Consider the following 23,438-nt stretch of genomic DNA (forward strand, 5'->3'; position numbering starts at 1 on the left):
GGGGAGGGGGGAGGGGAGGGGGGAAGAAACTCTGACCTTTTACAACAGCATGGATGGATCTGGAAAGGGTTATGCTAAGTGAAATAAGCCAGTCAGAGAAAGACAAATACCATATGATTTCACTCATATGTGGAATCTAATGAACAAATCAAACTAATGAACAAAATAAAAGCAGAGTCGTAGATACAGAGAACAGACTCAGGCTGTCAGAGGAGAGGGGGCTTTTGGGGCTGGGTGAAAAAGTGAAGGAAGTAAGCAAAGTCAAAAATGAAAACAAAAAACCCTCATAGACATAGATAATAGCATGGTGATTGCTGGAGAGGAAAAGGGTTGGGGGAGGTCAAAGAGAGTAAATGGGGGATAAATGGTGATGGGAGGAAACTTGACTTGGGGTGATGAACACACAATGTAGTATACAAATGATGTACTATAGAATTGCACACCTGAAACCTATATAATTTTATTAGCCAATGTCACCCCAATAAATTCAATAAAAGTTTTTAAATGTTTACTTCTAAATTAATTAATGTCACTTGCTGATTTCACACCTCCAAGTGGCAGAATAAAATTGTTTCACTTAATTAAGAACAACAGAAAAAATGCCCTTCTTTGTTAAGTCAGCTTTTACACTGAATTTCACAGCTGAATTAAAAACAAATGTTCTCTCGGCATATAGCAAATAATTGCAACACACATGGTTGGTTTTGAGTTCTAAATTGATCTGCCTCTGGACCTTTAACTTTCAAGTATTTTTATCGTTAATATTTGTATTATTTTTTGTATATTCTGGCTATAATGTTGTGTACTATTAATCATTCGCTTCAGAGTGGTGTTTTTTCTTACACGGTTGATATAAGACTGTATATCTAAATGGATAAATAAAACAAAAACCATAAATTTCCAGAATGGAATGTTCATAAGATGCTTCCAAATTAGAGTTGCTCTCATCTTACCATCCACTTCCTAACCATAACAGAGCTCCACATCCTCCCTAAGTGAGAACGATTTGCTGAAACCTCCAAGACATTTGGAAATTTAAAGATACAGAGAACTTATGCGTAAAGCTTATATTTTTATTTAAAATAAAATTATAAATTTAAACAAAATCCTTGTAAATATGGGCAAGTTACTTTATAGGACATACTTTACCTAAGCATATGAGTAATATGTCTTCATTGAAAACTCTAAGAAACACAGACATGAAGAAGAAAGCAGTATGTACGCGCACACCCATGTCTGAGCGCATGAGAAAGATGCCAGGAGCTGAAGGCAGACACTTTCTGCCTGAATGATGTTGATGAGGCTTCATCGCCCCCATGACTTCCCAAGGGACTTGCTAGTAGGAACGGTATATCCACCACGAAGCCATGGGCCTCGAGCTCCTGCTCTCCCCTCCGCCCGTTCTCCGGGACTCCTGCCAGTTAGAATCCCCTGCCTCTCTCCAGGGAAGTTTGATGTGAACATTCTATTTTAGTACCTTAATACTTCTTTCAGGTACTTTCCAGTTGTTTTTATTCAGAACTCTCCATTTTTTTCTTTCAAATGCTGGACATGTCAGAGAAGCCTTCTGTTTCCCATTTGCTGAATTGAGCATTTCAACATCTGTAAACAGTGTGCTAAAAATACACAAACATAAAATTGTCTGTGAACATCCTGAAGTCTTCTAAATGGGCAAGATGAATTGAGTTGAAAAATTGTTGTTAATACGGAGAAGGATTTTGTTTGATTACTTGGTTGTGGGGTTTTTTGATGGGGGTAACTTTTTGAATGACCTTAGAACCTGGCCTTTGGGGATATCTTCTAATGGATCTCATTTGCTTACAAATCTGTGGGCTAAAGAGAGTTCAGAGGGAACAGTGTGTCTTAGCTTGGAAGAAGTGTTGGGATTGCTCCTTCTATTCCATCCCTGGGCCTTGCTGTGCTGAACTCTGGGCCTTAACTCTCAGTCCCGAGTGTTATAACCACTCCTCGGTCTGTGACAGAAGCATGGCGCAGGCTTAGAAGGAACTACGTGAGGATGAGTGACATCTGCTTTTGAAAAAAAATTAAAGATTGAGACAAAATGGGCAATAAAACGCAGACGGGTAAAGGACCTAATGAAAGGAAGATCAGTTAATTAGCCAAATAACTGTCTTTTTAGATCAAACTTTTTAAAATAAAATGCAAAAAAAGTGACCCAGTGCAAGAAGCATCCACACATATCAAAGCAAACTTCAGGGCTCTCGGCAATGTTACCAAGTGCCGTGGATACCCACCTCTGACACTTAGGAAAAGATCTGAGACTTGAGAGAAAATTCAAAGCTTTTTTAAAAAAAAACACATTTTATTGATTTTTTTACAGAGAGGAAGGGAGAGGGATAGAGTTAGAAACATTGATGAGAGAGAAACACCGATCAGCTGCCTCCTGCACACTCCCCACTGGGGATGTGCCCTAAACCAAGGTACATGCCCTTGACCAGAATCGAACCTGGGACCCTTCAGTCCGCAGGCCGACGCTCTATCCACTGAGCCAAACCAGTTAGGGCTCAAAGATTTTTTTTACAGTAGAGAATCTCAGTGCAGGACATCCTAGTGCCGATGAAGTTCATGTCCCCAAAGGGAACCAGGACCATCTGCGTCATTCGTTGGACTATGAGATGGTGATTATCTTTGTAGTCGGCTAAACATTGGGGGAAATTCTACTTCTTTTTCATTTATAACTATCAAAAAATGATAGTTCCACAGACCCTTTTTTTGGCCAAACATAATGGAGAATTAGCCCCACATATTATGTAAATTCAAGTTCACAGTATACACTCAACTCCAACAAAGGCTCACCAGAATAAAACGTAAGATGCGCCCCCCCACCCCCATGCAGATGCCCCGTTTCCTCCTCCCACTGACCTGGCCCGCACCTGTGGAGCCCTCTCACCCAGCATCATTCGGGGAGCTCTGCTTCCTGCTGCCTTGGCATCCTTCCAGGCAAGGCCCACGCCCCCCAACACGACCCTGCCCTGCCTGGCCTCCTCACAGCCTGTCCTCCTTCCAGCCACCTACCTCTAAGGAGCAGTGGTGACTTGAGACAGGTATTTTATACTCTGGGTCTTGGTGTTCTTTTTCTCACTCCCTTCCTCCCAGCCCAGTCTCTCTAGTGCAGCGGTTCTCAACCTGTGGGTCACGACCCCTTTGGGGGTCGAACGACCCTTTCACAGGGGTCGCCTAAGACCATCGGAAAACACATATATAATTACATATTGTTTTACGATTAATCACTAGGCTTTAATTATGTTCAATTTGTAACAATGAAATTGGGGGTCACCACAACATGAGGAACTGTATTAAAGTGTCGCGGCATTAGGAAGGTTGAGAACCACTGCTCTAGTGGTTTTCTTATTAACTGAATATACCTGTGATGACTTTACCACAGCCTCGAAATGGGTCATCATTCATGCCACGGTAGCTACTGCCTGACCTATAATTTCTTACTTTTGCTGGAGAAATCAGATTGCTCCTCGTTCACAAACCCACCTCCCACCATGAGTGCGTCTCATCGGCTTTCCTTGGTGAGTTTCCAGATCAGCTGGCGCCTGGGCTGGCGGAGCACAGTGCCGATAGCGGCCTTTTAGTTCATCTGAGCCCCTAATCGAAATTTGCAGCCACATGCATCCTCTTCTTTCTCCCCTTGCTTGCTCCCTGATAGCCGTCACTTTTCCTATAAATTTGGAGGAAAAAAGCAACCGATAAGAAACAAAAGCTGCTAATTATCAAAGACATGCAAATTAAACTGAAATGTAATTTTTTTCCAGTCTTGTTGGTGAGAATGAGAAGGGTGCTAGCCTGCGTTGGTGAGCTCTCACACTGCAGGCAGAGGAGACACACCAGGCAGGGGGCAGTGGGCAGGGAAGCATGCCCTGGGGTCTGAGCAAATTCCACGTATAGTTTTTATCTTGTTCCCCTTGCTGGACAGCTTTGGAAAGCATTTGTACAAACTTCTTAAATGGCTATGCTTTTTGGTTCAGGAATTTAACTTCCACAAATGTGTCCTTAAGGACACACAGATATACGTATGAAGATATTTGTCATACCATTTATCACAAAGAGTTGGGTTATGATATTCCTTCAGTGGAATATAATGCGGCAGATGTCAATGGCAGTGAAACCTATACAGAGAGACGCTGAGCTGGGAACACTTCCAAACTATATTTTTGTTACCTTTATAACAAAAGTGCATTTACATGTATGCACAGATGCACATATATGCTTACAAACAAGGAAGCATAAACATTAAAGTTTTACAGTATTATCTTAGGGTTCCAAGATTGGAGTAAACTTTTATTCTGTATTTTACTCATGTATAATGCAAAAAGTTTATGATCAGACCAAGTGAAGATGTTTAAAAATACGTTAAAGATACAGTATGTTAACTCATCACATTTTCCATAAGTTATAATCGCATCACTCAGCAAACATGTAGTAATAGTTATGATAAAAAATAAATACCATTTATTGAGCATTTGCCAATAGGCATTGCATTACGTTTTTTATATACGTAATCTAATAAAAATTCCACAATCACTTCATGAGGAAAATAACATTCAGCTAGCACGTGAGATGCCGAGTCAGAATTTGAATGCTGTTTTGTCCCTCTCCAGAGCTACTCTTTCTGGCCCTTGAGCCACAAAGATGTAGGGTTTCCAGTGATGACGTAAGCCTGAGTCCTGCTTCGAAGGCGTCTGCAGGGCAAAATGGGAGCAGAATTCTAGATTGGCTTGACTCTTCTATCTTGTTCATGATCAGAAACTATGGAATCCTGGCTTTTCTTCACTGTTGTCCACTCACTCTGATGGTGCCGTGGAGAAACGGTCTTTGGAATGTCTGAGAAGAGACAAGGACCAGGCTCGTGGGGAAATATATCCCCCTTTCCTCCCTAAGGGACTGGCTTCTGCATAAGACAGAGAACAGGCCGTAAAGCAGACACCCACCCACTGCCGTTGGCTCACTTGGTGTGTTCGGAGTATACTAACCAGGGCTTGTTTTCCTATGAGACAGTTTATGTAGAAGTAGCCACAGCTGATAAAACTCAAGCGTTCATGCCAATAATGAAATTCCTCATAGTTCAAGTAATCATGGGGCCACTAACCTATGGGGTGGTTACCAAGAATCACAGGATGGGTCCTAATTATTCTTATTAGCCACCATGTGGGTCAAATTACTAACTTTTCCAAAGTTCACCCCGTCATTCTTCATTGTTATCAGCCAAAGAGGCAGAGCGGAAATGTATGGGATTTCTTGTTTGTTTCAGTCAGTATGGCTGATTTCTCAGAAACGTGCTCACACGGCCTCCGTTGACTATTCGCACTGGAAGCTCAGATGGCTGGGATCACATGGGACAGTCCCTGCTCTTCTGGGACTCTCTGGTGACCCTGCCCTGCCCAGGTGCAAGCAGAGCCTTCCTCCTTGGCTGAGCTGAGCTCTGACCCACTGAGCGCGCGTGTCCCGGCTGAGCTAGGGAAGCGAAGGCTGCACAGTGTGTGCTTCTAAGGTTGGGGTTTGCTATTTATGTTCTCGTCTTCTCAGTGTCCTTTTCTGAAAAAGCACTTGATGGCTTAAACTCCCTTTCATGAATATTCCTTGCGAATAACATATAGGTTGTAATAACTCACCGTGACTGTAGGTCACGGTGTAGCTGTGGACCCTCCCCTAGGATTTCTTCTGCTTCTGGCTTAGGTACTCTTTCCTGGTTCTGTTCTGGTTCTGCCTGTCTCCTGCTTCAAGCTAGCTCCCCCCCCCCCCCCCTGCACCCACATGGCCATGCTTTCTGCTGTGAATGCTGGTCCCTATTTTGGCTGTAAAGGCAACCTATCCGTCCAGTTCATAAGTGCCTTTTCAAAGCAGAGACTCCTGCTGCAGTTATACAGCCTCCAGAATGTGCGCAGTAGTGTTCTCATCGTGTTGGCCATTTCTCTTCCTGCTGCTTCTCAGATCTTCTCAGAGGCAGCACATTTAGACTCTAAAATGTGGGGAGTCTGACGTGAGTCAGACCATGCACAGGCAGTGACTTCCACAAAACGCCCCTAGAAAGGCCGCTGTCCTCGGAGGCACAGACACCTGTGTCCCCGGCCACGGCGGGGCATTGAGCAGAATGCGGTGCGTGGTGCTGGATGGCAGCTGGGGATCGCAGAGTGAACTGGGGACGGTCCGGCTTCGGCGAGTTCAGTCTTGTAAGGGAGACACGTGCACAAATATCCGTAACAGAAGGTAGAAAGCGGTACCTGGGTGAGAGGGGGCCTGGGTTCTTGGAGGGGCAGAAATTACTTTTGAGCGGGGAGATGAGGGACAAGTTTCCGCAGACCCATGAGTTAAGACCATTTGGGAAAAGGCGGGGACAGGGAGGACATTTCAGACAGAGCAGGATCCATATGGCAAAGGCCGCGTGTGGCTTCCTTATTTGCTAGGTTCGTAAACAGACCCGGAGAAGTGATGTGACTTGGGAGAGGTCTCTCCCAGTCAGATTATTCCTGAGGAAATCAGCTTCACAGACTTGGGCTCCCCCAGGGCCCTAGACAGCCTTACAGCTCTCGGAAGTTTTAGCTTTAAAATCAATTGCAAATGGATGTGTTATTAGTGGGGACGCATTTGGATGTTGTGGGCAGTGTCTGCAGAACCTTTTTATTCTCTCAGGAAACAGCAGCGGCCTGGGGCCTACCTCTCCTTGTCGCTAGTGACTAGGTTACTAACCAACAGCAGTCGTCCGGGCCCCTGTGCGTCTGGGCCCAGGAGCCCCACAGGGAGCAAAGCTGCAGGCCTTCCTGCCTTTCAGCTCAGGGTGGCAGCTCTCGCAAACAAAAATGCAGCTCATCCAGTTGAATTTGAACTTCACACGAACAACAGATAATGTTTTCGTATGTGGCCCATTGCTGGGGTCCAACCCCAGCAGGTCCAGGGGTCCCCAAAGGTGTGGACGGAGTCGGCGAATAAGGAATGACACGGAGACAGCGTTCAGTTGATCAGCAGCCTCGCCAGGTTTTCTAGCCAGGATCTCCAGCCAAGTTCTGGTCTGGATCTCCAGCGAAGTTCTGGTTAGGATCTCCAGCCAGGTTCTGTGTCCATGTTCTCTTGCTAGGTTCTCCAGCCAGGTTCTCCAGGTTCTCCAGCCAGGTTCTGTAGCCATGTTCCCTCGCTAGGTTCTCCAGCCAGGTCTGTAGCCATGTTCTGTCCAGGTTCTCCTACCATGTTCTGTCTAGATTCTCCAGCCAATTTCTATAGCCAGGTTCTGTCCTGGATCTTGTGCCATGTTCTGTCTCTAGGTTCTGTCTCTAGGTTCTGTTGCCAGTTTCTGTCGAAAAATCCCTACCTGGGGAAACAACCTTTCTCAGAGAGGTGACCTAGGTTAAAACACATAGTGCCAAGAAGGTGAGCAAACATATTAAGAACAGTATGCCATATATGCCAGGTCCCTTGAAACAGCAAGGATGGACCGGCTCCCGGCAGCCCATGTAATATTTCTAACCCTATTTCAGCCTTATTTTGTATGATCACAGTTTTTATTTCACTTGCATAATTTCCAAAAATAATTTTGCCTCGCAAATAACTAATTGATATTTGCATTTAAATCTTTCCTTTTACTAGTAAGTACCGTTGAACACCAACCGAAAGCTATTTACAGATCAGGATGCAGGGAAGGGAAGGTGAAGGCACGAATAATATGAGTAGGCAGTCAGTAAATGCTCTCTGAATAGATGCGAAATGAAGGAGCCAGTCCGTTCTTGATTTTTATTTCCCATCTTCTTAGACTATCCCTTTATGCAGTGATGAATTTAAGCCCCTAATGTAGTTCTTTTCTAAAATGCCTCAGTGGGTAGAAAATTGAGAAACATCTTGTACCGTGGTCAATATTTACCAAGCAGTTAATTCCCACCACCAAGTAATCCATGTTTTTTTAAAAAAACGACAGATTATCTGCTGACATTCTGAATTCACATCTCCTGTGGGCTAGGCATCCTTCCTCAGCTTCGAGCACTGGCTGGCTGTACGGCAATAACCTCCGCTTAGTGGATTAAATATCCCAGAGGCCACGAGTGCCTAATGCTGTCTCTCTTATTTCATAAAAATCTGATCTCTGAAAGCACTCATGAGATGTAATTCACTGCAGATGAGGTTTTTCCACTTCGGTACAAAGTGTTTTGGGTCCCCACACTACATTTCGAAGCTATTAAAGCCAAAACGAAAAGCATGGTCTACAGCTTGTGTTAGTTATCCTGGGGTCGTTTATGGAAGCATCTGAGTTCTTGAGACCGAGTTATCTAATACGATTAAAAAGGCACGTCTCCATCCCAGGGCTGCCTTGTACTTTAATGATTAATTTATTTTCCTAACGTTTAAGCCCTTTGGGTTCTAATGGGCCAAATGAATGAAGATCGAAAGCAGATTAAAAATAAAGGGTGAGGCGTGAATGGCAGGCCCGTGGATTGGACCACGGCTGACCCATTGGATTCTTTGGCCTCCACAGTGCTTTCATCACGGGTCCCAGCACTTGATTCTCTCCGAGGGAGTTTCGAGTGTGAAAGCATGAACATACTGTTTCATTCTCCAGCCATTTAATGCTTTGTGTGTTAATGCCTTTGCTTTTTGTTATTGGGTTCGTGTGGTTTGTGTGTGTATGTGTGGGGGGGGGGTTGTTTGTTTGTTTGTTTTAGCTCCAGGGAATTATTTTAAAAGAAAGAATGTGACCCTTCATCAGAGCCAGGAAAATTGTGTTTCTTTCTTGCTTCCCCCGCATCCCCTTCACAGGAAAAATCTGCATCTACCTGGAGCTGGGCATTTCTAGAGACTTCCTGAAACAAATGTTTGTTCTAATTACAACTTTCTATGGTTAGTGCCAGGTGAAGAAACCCCACAGTGTGAAAATGGGCACGTATGGAAAGACTAAGTTACAGCAGCGTCTAACACCCGGCCCCCGGTAGCTGGCTCCAAGGATGATGAACAAATGCAGCCACAGCTGCCAACCTCTGCAGCCAGGACCCAAAATAAGTGGTCAGAGCATGTCAGCCAGGCACACCGTCCGGAAGCCAAGTGACAGCCTTGCCTTTTAACTGGGGGTTTTATGTCAGGACCTAATAGCGAACAAGGTGTATCTCCCCCCAGGCCCTGCCTTCTAGAAGAGTAATTTGAATTGGTTACAAATGAAGTTTTAGAACTGTACCCATTTTTTAAATTTTCACGTGAGGGTTGTAGAGGTTTGATAGTTTTTTATTTTACAAAAAGTATATATTTATTGTGGAAAAGTGATAATGGCTAAAGTAAAAGAAAAAAGAGAGAACTTACTTGCAATTCCAGCACTCAATGATGACAGTTATTATTTGGGTATAATCCTTGAAAGTTTTCAAGAACACATATAAATATGTATTTTAATAAAAATGAACTCATACTTTACTGTTTTCTAACCTGGATTTTTTTCATGGGGGCATTTGTAGGCCCTTCCCCCCTGAAAATATATATTAAATATTTGGGCTATATATTAAAATATATATTAAATATGTGTGTGTGTGTGTGTGTGTGTGTGTGCATTTCCTCTGGGACTTTTATCAGATTTACTCTACTTTCATTGATAAATTCGGGAAGAGACTACAGCCCTGCATCTTCCCACTCAGGGCCTACTGAGACTCCCCATGTGCTCATGTCCTCTTTATTCCTGGTCTAAACTTGTGTTTTTCCTTTTGTGGGTCCTGCATCATTGTCTGAGTCACTTCATTTAATTTATTAAGGTTTCAATATTGCTTATTGTGATTTTATGGCATCATAGGGTCTCTGTCTTTACCTCGTAAACCCATCTTCAGTTTAATATAGAACCTGATGATAATGTATGACTCGATTTACATAAACTTGCTTTAGGTTTAATATTACACTAACACGTTTCCAAACAGCTATATACTATTTTTCATAAGATAAAGAGTACAGCAAATTATTTGTTATCAAATGGGAACATACCCACAAGGGCTTACTTTTTATTTTTACATAACAAAATCTTTTGAAATCTGTCTTTTAAAACTTTTACAAGTTGTCTGTCTATTTAAAAATTATATGCACATATATGTGGAATATATATTTATTTAACTTTCTTTAATATAAACCAAGGCTGTTATGTGGAATTTGTGCTAATGGAACCAGCGGAGAAATGTTTATCTCTAAAGTTTAATGTCATCTACAAATATAATTTCATATAAGTCAGAAATACAGAAAAAGAGTTCAGAGAGTTGGCCCAAAGAATGGCTAAAGCTCTTACTGCTCCTTTAAATTAATGAAGGAAAGTCTAGAGCTGGGGAACCTTAACCATGGAGATATGCAGCTATGGAAGAGTCCAGTCCACTTCTAACTGGCCCTATTTCTCCAAATTTCCCAATGAATTTTTGTTCCGTAGGATGCTCTGATTTGATCCGCCTTTGGTCTGCCTTTTTCTCCTCTTGTCTTCTCCCCCATCTCTCCCTTTTTGTTCTCCTACCTCCCTGTCCTTCCTCCCCTTTTGTCTTCTCCTGCTCCCCAGACCTGACCTGCTCGCTATCCCCAATGTTCTCCTCAGAGGGGCTCTCTTGGTAGTTTCTGCACGTTCTAATCTGACTCCTTTCCCCCGGTCCTTTCCCTGGGTAGCCATCTCTCCTGCCCTCTCCTCTAAGCTCTGGCCCAGTTTAACGCCTCTCACTGCTCTTTTGTTCTCTGCCCTGTGATAGGAAGCCTTGTTTCTCTTGGCTGTCATTGCTGCCTCCATGATGTGACCTGTCTTTTCCCGTCCCTGCTGCCAGCGATCCTGTCCACTAACTGGCTTCTCTGCCCGCCCTCACCCTACCACACCACCATGCGCTTCCCTGTGAGTCAGTTTCTAATTTATATGGAGTGCTGTAAATGAGTATTCATGTTCACATTAAACACAAGTAGCCTAGCAAACAAAGGAGTTCAGAAGACACACGGAGAATGTAAAGAGAGAATTACGAACATCTATGGATTGGTTAATTTGTTCTTTTCATCTCTTATTTCCTCTTGTTCTAAACCACTGAGACTTTTTTTTATGTCTACTGAAGTTAAAATGTTTAATATACCCAGGTATGTGCCTTTACGTAAATTGGATATATGATCATGTGGATTGATAAAATCAGAATTAATTTTTATAACTTTTCAAAAGCCTTCATCATTGCATTATAAAAGAGCTTTGAAAACATCTTTGATAGCTTTAAAGTTATTTTAGTTTATTTAAAATTATTTCAAAGTAGTGTTTAAGTTTCCAGAAACTGAAGTCCATGGCACAAATGCATTTCCTCTAAGTAAGCCGCATCTTCTCACTAAAGAGGCAAACCAGTTTCTCCTCGCATGTGGCTTTTTCACGTTCGCTACTTCAGAACACTGGCCGTACCGAGCAGTGGTGCGGCTCTGCATTGGGGGCGCCACAAAGCTGCGCGTTTTTGGAGGCAAGGGAAGCCTGCACGAAGATAAACCTTGAAGGGAAAGCCCGCATAGGCATTTCCTCTGCATCACAAACCATGAGCTCCCCGGCCTCCTGCTGGCGGTCCACACAGCCCATTCCAAGAAAGTGGCTGACACTGAACTCAACTCCTTGCACAGGAGGGGCCGCGTCTTTCGCTCGCTGGTTAGGGCGCGGGGAACGTATAACATATGTCATATTCGTCACAGACCAGAGACTTACAAAACAAAAGAATCTTGCCATAACTACCTTTAAGCCAATTGGGAATCGTTCTTTCAGCAGAATCTAACAAAAAACAAACACGAAACTGATGACCCTGAAAAATATTTGTTGAGTTTCTTTTGGTCGTAGTCCTGTTGGCACAGTCTCAGCCTTCAGTTTTTCATGTCCTGTGGATTGCAGTTAATCATAAATCGTGGCTCTGTTGCTCTTATCTGAACTTTCCTTTTGTAAATTACAGGCTGTCGCAACACTGTATGTTTTAAAAGGTCACACCCCATAAAAGAAGTCCATCATGTTAGCAAAGTCGCAATAAGGCCTTACTTCGCCATCCCACCACTAGGTCTCAAGACACCCCATTATCGCATTCTGTTAAATTTTTGTTTTTGAGATGCCAGACGTGAAATGTATTGGATGATCCCATGGACCTTGTTGTTTGTATCTTTACTGGTTAAAAAAAAATGTACAGGAGAGTTCTGAAGGGACAAATTTAGTGTATCAGGGTTGTGAGGAAGTGGCAGAGATTTTAGGGAATTGATTGAGAAGCTTTGTGTGGTATGAGGGGGGGTGGGTTTCCTGGTTCAAAAGGCCTGTTTTTAAACCCCACTGTTTTCCTTCCCTCGTTTTGTAACAATATGCAAGGCACTTAACTTCTCTGACCTTTCCTGTCCGTGTCTATGATAGAGCGAAAATAATGTGTAGGTTTACTGTACAGATGAATAACAAAATACACGAGAGTGCCTAATGTGTAATGAACGTTCAGGAAACGCCATCATATAATAATTGGGAGAAGGCAGTATAAAGGAAAACCGACTGCGGAATTCTTGGTCATTCTTTTTCCACTGAAATGAGAAAACACACACAAAGTCACTAGCACAGGGGCCAGGATCATTTAAGATTGCAAGTTACTACTCTGTTTGGTTTCCAGGACTGAAAAGATGTGTGAATATTCTTGACTCAATATGCAACAATAGTTGGCCTTGTCATGCTTCTTGAACGTTAATTAGCATGAAACTGATCACTCAGAATGTGTTTAAGTGCAGAGTGGGCAGGTCTGGGATGGGCCTGAATCCTGGTCCAGGGGTCTGAGGTGGAGCCTCTAGGTCCAGTGATGGTGATGCCTGTTAGGGTGCCCTCCTGGTCGCACTTTGCAGAGCAAGGCACTAAACGGCCAGGCAGTAAGCCCCCTCCCTTCGTTCCTCGCATTATCTTATTTCATAGCGCGTAGAGTCTAAAGGGGATGCTATTTTGCGTATTTTACGGATGAGAACGTTGTGACCCATATTGGTTGGTGAATTGGTTAATAATTGAGATTGTTCAGCCTAATAGTTCACCACATCTCATATCTACTCTGATCAGTTTTTTAAACTGTGTAACTATTCGCTCATTCTTCCTATTTAATTATCATTTTCCTGGACACTAAGAGTTATCAAGCTTCCTGTTATATCTTTATCCCTGTTACCCAGGCCTTTTTGAGTCTTGGTTCATGTTAAGAAGCATCTATAGCCCTAACTGGTTTGGCTCAGTGGATAGAGCCAGTGGTTCTCAACCTTCTTAATGCCACGACCCTTTAATATAGTTCCTCATGTTATGGTGACCCCCAACCATAAAATTATTTTCGTTGCTACTTCATAACTGTAATTTTGCTACTGTTTGGACTGAAGGGTCCCAGATTCGGTTCTGGTCAAGGGCATGTACCTTGGTTGCGGGCACATCCCTGGTGGGGAGTGTGCAGGAGGCAGCTGATCGATGTTTCTCTCTTGTCAATGTTTCTAACTCTCTATCCCTCTCCCTTCCTCTCTGTAAAAAATCAATAAAATATATATTTTAAAAAAAAAAAGCACCTATGGTATGTCAGCATCTCCATTGCTTAGCCTGTCAGACACAGCCATTCGTGGTGGAGCCATCCTCCGTGGCAAGATGATTGGCAAGCATCAGGCAGATTTTCATACTTTTTGGTATAGTTGACACCAGTTAGGTTCTTAACTCAGAACTCCTCCCTTGTTCTTTGGAATGAGCTGCCTGCTCCCCTCCCAGAACCAGTGAGAAGCCCGATGAACTAAGAACCGTCAGCTCAGGGATGCCAGGCACGTCCATGATTCTTCCACGAAGCAGCCCTGGCCCACCAGCTGGGATTCTTTTTATCCACCTCACTCCCTCCAGCTCCAGATCAGAGGACGAGGGAGGGCCCGTTACTTTTCACTCCCCAGCCTGTGTTTAGCAAACTCCCTGGAGCAATACTACACTGTGAGATACTCTGTCACTGACCCCAGTCACCAGGGCAGGCTCCTGCCCCTCCCGGGGCACCCCCCACAGCTGCCCGGGGTTCTGCAGCTGCCATGCCCCCCTTTAGGTATGCTATTCCTGGGTACATCCGGCCCTCTCTCTAACGTTCCCACAATCAGTACCATAGCGATATGACTTCCAGCCTTTTTCTAGAAACTAATGCTGACAGGAACATGTTTATAAAATATTTTTAGAAACAAAGATTATTTCAGAATAATGAAAACATAATCACACTCAATGTATAAACAGTGAACTTAATTTAATAAACAGTGTAATGTAACATAATCAGAAGAATATTGCGGAAGAGGAGTTCAGCTTGGTCACGAGTGTCTCTTTTCATAGGGAGATGATAAATGTTCTTGAGCCAAAGGCAACTGGGCAAGTCTCAGGCTTGCTTCCCTCCCCCTTCTCTCCCTCTCTCCTTTCTCCCTTCCCTTCCTCCTTCCCCCCTTCCCTTCCTCCTTTCCTTGCTCCTTCCCTCCCTCTCTCCCTTCCTCTCTCCCTCTCTGCCTCCTTCACTCCCTCTTTCTTTTCTTTCTTTCCTCCTTCCCTTCCTTTTTATCTCTTCTCTTCTGTCATTTTGGGGGTTCCGGGTTATTGCAGAACCCCTGTGAAGGGATTCATTGTTAACCTATCAAAACATAGTCTAGGTACTTTTGATGTCAATAACTATACCTCTCTCTTCACCACCATAGTTAGTTAACTCAGTATGTAACCGTGCCATCATTTTATGTACCTGATCTCCTGGTGTGGGGCATGCCGATTCTTTCCTAACTTCTCTTACTGTTGTACGTCATGCCGGCCATTGCTCCTGTTAAGATCTAAGCAACTGCTGCTCAGCTCATCCTGCTTTTCTATTCACTTGTTTACCTCCTCAAAGGATTCTAGTAGGTATGGCATTCTTTTGTATAAGCACACTGTCTGAGATTGCATTTAAATATAACTTTGCTATAATGTGATAAATACAGTGCTTAAAAACTTGGGTTCTAAAGTCAGCCTACCTGAGTTTGAATCCAGTTCTGCCATTTGCAAGCTGTGTGATCTTGGGCTAGATATTTAACCTTCTGTACTTCCGTTTCTTCACCTATGATAGAGGGTAATAAGGGTACTTATCTCATCTAGTTGTGAGGATTATAGAAAGGATATATGCAACCTGGCCAGTGTGGCTTAGTTGGTTGAACGCCACCCCATGCACCAGGGTGTGCAGGAGGCAGCTTCTCATCAATATTTCTCTCTCATCGATGTTTCTATCTCTCTCTCTCCCCCTCCATTCCTCTCTCTATAAAAATCAATAAAAACATATTTTTTAAAAGTGATGTATTCAAAGGCACAGAACAGTATCTAGCATTTAGTGCTCATTCAAATAATATTAGCTATGGTTAGTGATAAATAGCTTGCTTTTCCTTTTTATTCACAGTATTAAATGTAGATTTCTACAAAAATATGGTTATAGACAAAACTTCACTTTTGGGCAAGAAATACTGGGAGCAGAAAGAAAGGAATACAGTGGTCTCAAGGGGGCAAAATACACATTAAGAAATACAGCCAATTCTTAAGATGTGGCCAGATGTCAAAATCTGTAATATAGTAGAGTGGCTGAGCGAGGCTACATGCAGTCACTGTGGTGGAGTCGGGCTACACACGGTGGGTGTGGTGGAGTTGGGTGTAGGTCCATAGGTCACCTGCCACCAGCCACGGGGTGGGTTCACACACGCGTAAGTAAAATAACTGCGATTTTTCCTGTCTGCTTGGAGTAGGGCTGGCTGGTACACATTTACATTCACTTCTCTATAGGGTTCTTTTCTCTGCCCTCTGTTCTCTTAGTGAACCTAGAGAAAAAGTCAAGTTTCTTGTTTACTTGGGCTTTTCCTAAAGGACAGACTCCATTACGCTCACGTGGCCTCCTTAGGGAGCCAGTTCTACAAACAGGCCCTCCCCGCCCTGCAGGGCTCGGGCACTGGAGAGTCCCCAGTGGGAGCAGTGACTGGTATGAACTCAGGAACTACTTTTGGAGATAGGAAAATATGGGGAATTCGGGGTCAATCATTCACTCTTATCTGCTAGAGAAGTACATCGGACACATCTGAATTAGGCATTCTTTTACATTTTAATTATTAGGCCAAGTCCTTGGTTGATAAGAAAATAAGTTCAACACATGTATGGAGGGAATACCAGGCATTTTTATTTTTAATCCAAAGACTCCCTGTGGTCTCAAGCACCGAGAAAGAATGCTGCCTGTCAAAGGCCTGATTTTTATTCTTAGTTTTGTAGCAGACTAGTTGAGTCCCAGAAAGGATGGAGCGATCCGTTCTTTCATTTCGGAAGAAGTTTTTCTTGGGATCATGTCCCTGGTCCTTCCTTACTAATGTTTTGTGAGACAGGAGGGTGGGCAGCAGGCCAGAGCCTGGGGAGACAAGCCATTCCCCGTGGGCACACGTCTCTCACGGTGCTCTCTTACGAGCAGGACTCCCCTTCAGCCTCCCCCATGGCATGTGCCCTGGAATATATACTTTAACATCATACTGCACAGAAGAAATTATTTTATAAAGAAGAAGCAACAGCGAAGAACCGATTGATTAACCATAACTTCTATTGGAAATTTTATGGACACCGGAAACTACGAAATGCTTTTACTCCAGAAAAAGGGTATATCCTAGAACTAATGGTGATTTTTCAAAATCCCGAATGCCTTCCAAGTATTCAGGGAAAATAGGAGTAGATAAACGTCACTATTTTTTGAAGCCTCATTAAGTGGGAATTGTAGATCCAGGCCTCCACATGGGTGACAGAGGAAAGTAGCAACTACACGTATGTCACCTCAGTGTCCATCATGAGAGGATCAATAGACCCAAACTTTGGAATGTCATGTAGCCATAAAAAATGAAATAGCTCTATCTACATGTATTGGAAGATACATGGCATGGAAGAATACCTTACACATTGTTTAGAACAATAATGATGCAGAACACTATTCATAATGGGATTTAATTTTTGTAAAAACAAACAATATACATACATATGGATATAGAAATCAGCTTTATTGAGAGCTAGAAGAACATATTTCAGCTGTTAACAGTGGATTCCTCAAGGTATCGAGAGTGAATAAAGAAGACGGGAGTGGTGGGGGGGAGGGGAAGAGAGGAATGTTCACTTTTTAATTTATTCACATCTGTATTGTTTGGGTTTATTCATAAACATGTATTTTATAAGACTTTGCATAAAAACATAAAAATATTTGTACCAGAAACGAATCTCTGTGTGTCTGGCGCTTTGAAGCTCTACAAAGAAACATGTTGTCAATCGGCAAAGAGCACACATGGCAAGCACCGAAAAGTCTCCTTACAAAAGCAATAGAAACTGCCTCTCACTTGTAAACATCGGCTATTGCATGTCACAGATTATAGGAAGAGATGGAAGTGAAATCCAAAGCTGCCGTGTGATGGAAATCCTTACATCTGTGTGAGCGGGCTGATAGCAACAGTGGAAGAGACATGTATGCAATTTAAAAAGATGCTGAACGTCTCAGCAGGCGTGGCTCAGTGATTGAGCATCCACCTATGAACCAGGAGGTCATGGTTCAATTCAGGGCACATGCTTGGGTTGCTGGCTCAATCCTCGGTGTGGAGTGTGCAGGAGGCAGCCGATCAATGATTCTCTCTCATCACAGATGTTTCTATCTTTCTCTCCCTCTCTCTTCCTCTCTGAAATCAATAAAAATATACTTTTTTAAAAAAATGCTGAACGTATGCAAATATTTTCATCATAATGTGGGAAAGGTATGCTGCTGCCCCATTATGATACTTAGCATCTTAGATACTGATTGTCATCCTTACACTTTCCTTATAAAGAGTTCCATCTCAACCGAGAGGGAATAATTTCCAGGGAAATGAATCCATTGGCTAATTAACATATTTGTATTGAGAACCTAATGTGTGCACTGGTCTACATACAGGGTTGGGGAGAGGGGACACAAAGTGAATAAGAGCCAATAGTTGCCTCAAGATGCTTATAAACTAATGGGGGAGCGAAGGTGGGACAGACTCCAGGATGCAATGTAGGCTGTCGTGAGCACATGTACAACTAAACTAAAGCAGGACTCCTGAGTAGCGTGGTTGGGTGGTCCCTCCAAAGGGAGGTGTTTTGTTTCCTATTGTGTTTTGTTTTAGAATAGAAAAAAAACAGGAAAATCATTTAAGCAAAGAGGAGAGAGTCAGTGTGGAGAGGAGACAAAGAGGAAACTAATTGGGTAAAGCTGGCAGAGGCCTGGAGAGGACCCAAAGGGAGAAATTGATCATGAGAAGGAGGGATATTATCCTAAATATGTAAGAAAGGAAGAGGCCCTGAGTGGAGAGGCAGAGACACTGAGGTGAAGGGAAAGGAACCCAAAGCGTCCACTTGTAACAGCTTTGGCTTTCTCAGTCTAGCAGGGGTGGGCAAACTTTTTGACTCAAGAGTCACAATGGGTTCTTAAACTGGACCGGAGGGCCGGAACAAAAGCATGGATGGAGTGTTTGTGTGAACTAATATAAATTCAAAGTAAACATCATTACATAAAAGGGTACGGTCTTTTTTTTTTTAGTTTTATTCATTTCAAATGGCTGGATCCGGCCAAAGAGTAGCAGCAGGGTTGGGAGCTATGGGGGATTTGGCATAGCCACCGTGAAGACTATAAGTCAGCCAGGAATGATGAGAAGGATTTTGCAGCTTCTTTGAGGTCATTGCTGAGTAGCATAAATTTTTAATGAAACTAATAAACGTTTTCATTACTTTCTCCTGCAAAGTTGCAGGTAGGCACAGGGGCATGGAAATTTAGCTTGGCTGGAGTGCATGTTTTGTAGAAATCAATGATTCTTATATTGAAGGCTGCGTATGAAAATTCATCAGAGATTAATTGCAAATAATCGCATTGTTTCAGATTTCACTTGGTCGATTTCTTTCTTTACCCTTAATATTTAGTCACAGCATTCAGATAACTATATTTTCATCAAGAACTAGGGACAGTATGCTGTGCTTCCAATGTTAACCAAGCAAGTAGTGCTATTAGAATCTCTAAAGTTTCTAGCTCACAGTTGCTTCTCATATATTATGCATTTTCAGGTTGGAAAAACAAATAGCATCCTTTTTGGAAGATCAGGACCCAGAGAGTAGACTAGAGGTTGGCGCCGACATGCGTAAAATTCATCACTGTTTCCGCCATTTAAAGGTAGGGTTAAGCCTTTCCCCTGGTAGATGCCTTCATCTGCTATGTTCAAACTACAATGCAGCCTTCCTACTGACCAGCTCTGAAAAGGTCGGGACCCATCCACACAGCCAGATGGGATGACCTTCGAACCAAGGCTGTGGTCGTCATCGAATTCCTGCAGAGCTTGTCTCTTACTTGCCAGTGAATAAGCTCGGACCCTAGACTTCTAATTCTTTTGCCAGGAATGTCTACCTTCTACACGGAATAGTTCCATGTTCAAAAACCATTTATTTTCAAGCTATATCCAGAGAACTGGTACCTTTAATGTTTTCCAGCAGTTTGGATTTATCCATATAAATCCTCAGTTTTTCTCTGCCTTAGGTTACTTCCACCTCACTTATAATTTGACATACTTTGTGAAATGACACACCTTTGTTGTAAGTCTGTTGTGAAGCATAGAAAAGGCAAGAAAAGTAAGTCATGGAGAAGACAGATATGTAAAGAATAATTGCAGTACATGGACAGTGTCATTTTGAAAAGTGGTTTGGGGTTATGGAGAAAGGGAAGGAAGTTCAAGAGGAGATCATGTCGGAGCAGGAATTTCCCAACTTAGGGAAGAAGAGGTCAGATAGCAGCGGGAAAGAGGAGGCAGGGTGGAGAGAGGGAAGACATGGCAAGCAAAAGCCACTGCATGGCAGGAGGCAGGAAGGATGTGCACACTGGTATGTGTAAGTCATTGGGGAAAGTGGCATCTCAAAGAAACACACTTGGAATAGAGATATGGACACTAGCTCTTATCTCATCTTCCAGAAACTACTGATGGACAAGAAGGGTGATGGAACAAACACAATGTCCTCTGAAATCAAAGACCAGGACTGTCAGGAGCCACTGAAAGAGGAGGAATATAAAAAACTACGAGATATTCTACAGCAGAGAGATAATGAAATCAGTATCCTTTCTGAAACGGTAAGAAACCCTCCCTCCATGGGCCTGAGCAGGGGGAGGGGCACAGACTTCCCCTGGGCACAGCACCTGGTACCCCACACACCTGCTTCCAATACAGGTTACTGTTTTCCGTTTTGAAGTAAGATGTCTTTTTTAATTGTTTGTGTTTTTTTTTTTGGTTCTCTGATTGAGTGATATTTTCAACTTTGTCTTCTAATTCACTGATTTGATTCTCAGCTTCCCCTAATCTGCTGTGTATTCCTTCCAATGTGTTCTTTATTGGTATTATTCATTCTTTATCTCAGACTGTTCTTTTTTTCATAGTTCCTATATCTTTTTTCATGCTGTTGAGCATTTTTACCATCATCACTCTGAACTCTCATTCAGATAAATTTCTTATCTCTGCTTCATTTATCTCTTCTTCTGGAGAGTTCTTTCATTTGGGGGTTATTTCTTTGTCTCCTCATTTTGGTTGTCTTTCTGGGTTTGTGACTGTGTATTAGGTAAATCCTCTCCACCTCTCGATCTCTAGTGCAGGACAGTGTTAAAAGCTGTTCCTGACTGATTGGATCAGGCATAGACTCAAAGCCTCCAGAGGCCACCTCTGTCTTCAGACTAATAGGATTCTGACTTGACTTGCCCCCCAAGCAATCATCCTCAGGTGTTGGGAGAGTTTTTTCAACAAGGTGAGGCAGTTGCTTCTGCCTGGAGGCTAATTGTTATTTTTAGTCTCTTAAGTGGCCTCAGGGCAAGATGTTTTCCAATACGTGTGTCAACTGTCTTCCCCCGGGCAAAGCAACTGTCTATGTGGGAAAGATGTCCTCCACTGTGTGAGGGAATGGCTCAGCCCAGGAAATGTGGGGTGTCTGCCTTCTGAGCTCTATCTCCCAAGTCCCCAGTCCTGGGTTCTGCTCTCACAGCTCCAGTCCACTTCACCCTCCCTCTGCCAGAGCACAAGGTGGGTGGCTCCACAGGCAATTCAGTGCATTGGGCCTTTAAGAAGGTGCCTGAATTTCCAGCCATCTCGCCCTGGCAGACAGCACCCTGCTGCTTTTCACAGCTAGATGTTATGTGGGTACCCTTTTCAGTTTGGTGCTCTCTGCTGGGGAGCCCAGCTTCAGGATTAGATCCCAGCGTTCTCAGTAGCACCCCTCCCCCCCCCACCACAGCTAAGATATCTCTCCAGGACTTCAGTTGTGGTCTGTGGGAACAGGGACAGCCCTTTCGCGCTTCTGCCTCTCCTACCAGTCTCTATGTCGTTTCCACTTTTGGTCCTCAGATATCAGAGTTTCCTCCTGCCGGGTTTTCTTTGATTATTCAGGATGTTTTTCTGTATTTTAGTTGTAATACCAGTTTGTTCCTGGGAGCATGTCCATGCAGCATCCACTTACTCTGCTGCCATTTTTAATCTCTCTAAGATGTTCTGATTTCAATTTCCAATCAATTATTGACTGTTACTTTATAAAATGTAGTAACACATGGCAAGGCACTATCACGTTGCTAAAGGAGTTTTTCAATCCTTACTCTCAATTTTAGTACTTACCTGTACCTACTTGTGACCAGACAAATAGGTACAGACTATTCACTGTTAAGGTAACAAATCCACAAAGCAGAATTGTCCCCCACCTGGTGAAAGAAATGGACTTACAGGTCCAAGAAGCGCGGAGAACCCCAAACAAAAGGAATCCAAAGAGGACCACACCAAGCCTGATCGAGAATTGAGAATTGAGCCTTGATCTTCTGGTTCATAGGTTTATGCTCAACCACTGAGCCACCCCAGCCCTTCAGCAAACAAAATGGAGCAACAACTGAAAAATCTTTACTTTGTTTTTAGCCAGATGTAATAGTTACTATTTCTAACTCTCTGTCACTCTCCCTTCCTCTCTGTAAAAAAAATCAATAAGAGAGAGAGAGAGAGAGAGAGAGAGAGAGAGAGAGAGAGACTAAAAATTTCAGTTTATTGAAAAGTGTGGGCTTTTGTACACCGTCTTTTCACATTAAAATTTAAAAATATTTTTGACTGCTCTGCAGTGCCCTTTCTGCTTCAGTCCTGAGCCAGTAAGCTAACTGGTTATCTTTAGCTAGCTGACCGGACACCAGGCTGACCACAGCCTCACCATGGCCCAGAATTTGTGGCTTGTGTGTGGGTGAAACTGAAATGATGGCTGAAACATGACAAATGGAATTTAGCTTATGAAGAGCAGAGATTGATTTAAATGTAACTTTTCATTTAAATGCCAGACCTACTGCTTCGGATTCCACTTACAGATGTTCCCAAATTTGGAAGCAAGTGTGTGTGAGTGTTCAAGACAGGACTCCCCGGGCCCCGGGAGGCGGCGTGTTTAGGGTGCTGACCGTGATGGATGCTGGGAGTGGCCTCGGGGGACAGCGAGGTGGTTACTGCAAGAGCCCCTGTTGTTGGATGGAGACCTCAGGTCTCCCCATGACCTCAGTTTTGTTTTCTATTTTATCTTTCAAACTTCTCATGAAAGATTTGACATTTTGTTACATTTTCAGACTTTAAACATACACAAGACATTATTTTGGTCAGTTCTTTATGAATAAGTATTTTGGCTCATGTTTGAAAAATTACTAAAAGGCATTTAAGCTTCAGCTATCGTGCAAAATGCATAAAAATAACCTACACATGAAAGGAGTCCAGTAACAAAGAGGTAAAAGGAAAAAAAAAGCACATGTGTCACCAATAGGAGGTAGGCAGGCTGCCTGATTAACTTCAGCCTCTTGTTTTAGTTGAGAATTAGCAGACCCTGTATGTCTGACTCAAATGAGCACTAACTGCTTCATGGCCAGCCAGCAGCGAGGCTCCCTGTGAGGGACACCCCCACACAGGCCCTGTGGGCCACAGGCAGTGTCACCCTGCATTCCTTTCCCCTCCCTCCTGCTCCCCCAGACGCCCCAGCCTGGACCTCGGTGCTGGCCCAGCCCCAGCTGAGCTCCGCTGCTTTTCCTGGCCTTGGTCCTGATTGAGGATCTTCTCCCCTAACTCCTCCTGCCAACTTCCTAATCCCCCTTTGGGCTAATGACTGTCTGTGCATCGAGAAGGGATGAAACAAGGTGTGACAGGGAGGGAGCAGTCCAGGCCGGAGTATATACGTTTATTTTAAGAAGAGAGTGAGAGAGAGCCACCGGCATCTCCCTTCTCCACTGCGGTCCATGGGGCCACACTAGACTCCTTCCTGACTGCCAGTCACGTGAGCAGGGTGGCCCCTCTGAGACTCATTCAAAATGATGGTGGGTAGGAGGCCTGGGGATGGGAACACTGACCTTAAAGCTCGCACCAAGACTCACTCCTAGCTCTCCAGGTGCTGGCTCCACTCCGTTCTGGGAGGAACGGCC

The 23,438-nt window shown here is 43.5% G+C and overlaps 1 protein-coding gene across 1 annotated transcript in view; it reads left to right on the forward strand.

Annotated features, from left to right (window-relative positions):
* KIF6 (kinesin family member 6) overlaps positions 1 to 23,438 on the forward strand; it is a 255,403-nt gene that overhangs the window by 56,727 nt on the left and 175,238 nt on the right. The window contains exons 6-7 of the mRNA XM_015571886.1: positions 19,052 to 19,157; positions 19,947 to 20,085. Coding sequence (XP_015427372.1) covers positions 19,052 to 19,157; positions 19,947 to 20,085 — 245 coding nt within the window. The remainder of the gene's footprint in view (positions 1 to 19,051; positions 19,158 to 19,946; positions 20,086 to 23,438) is intronic.

Source organism: Myotis davidii, unplaced genomic scaffold (genome assembly GCF_000327345.1).
Source record: "Myotis davidii unplaced genomic scaffold, ASM32734v1 scaffold289, whole genome shotgun sequence".
NCBI lineage: Eukaryota > Metazoa > Chordata > Mammalia > Chiroptera > Vespertilionidae > Myotis > Myotis davidii.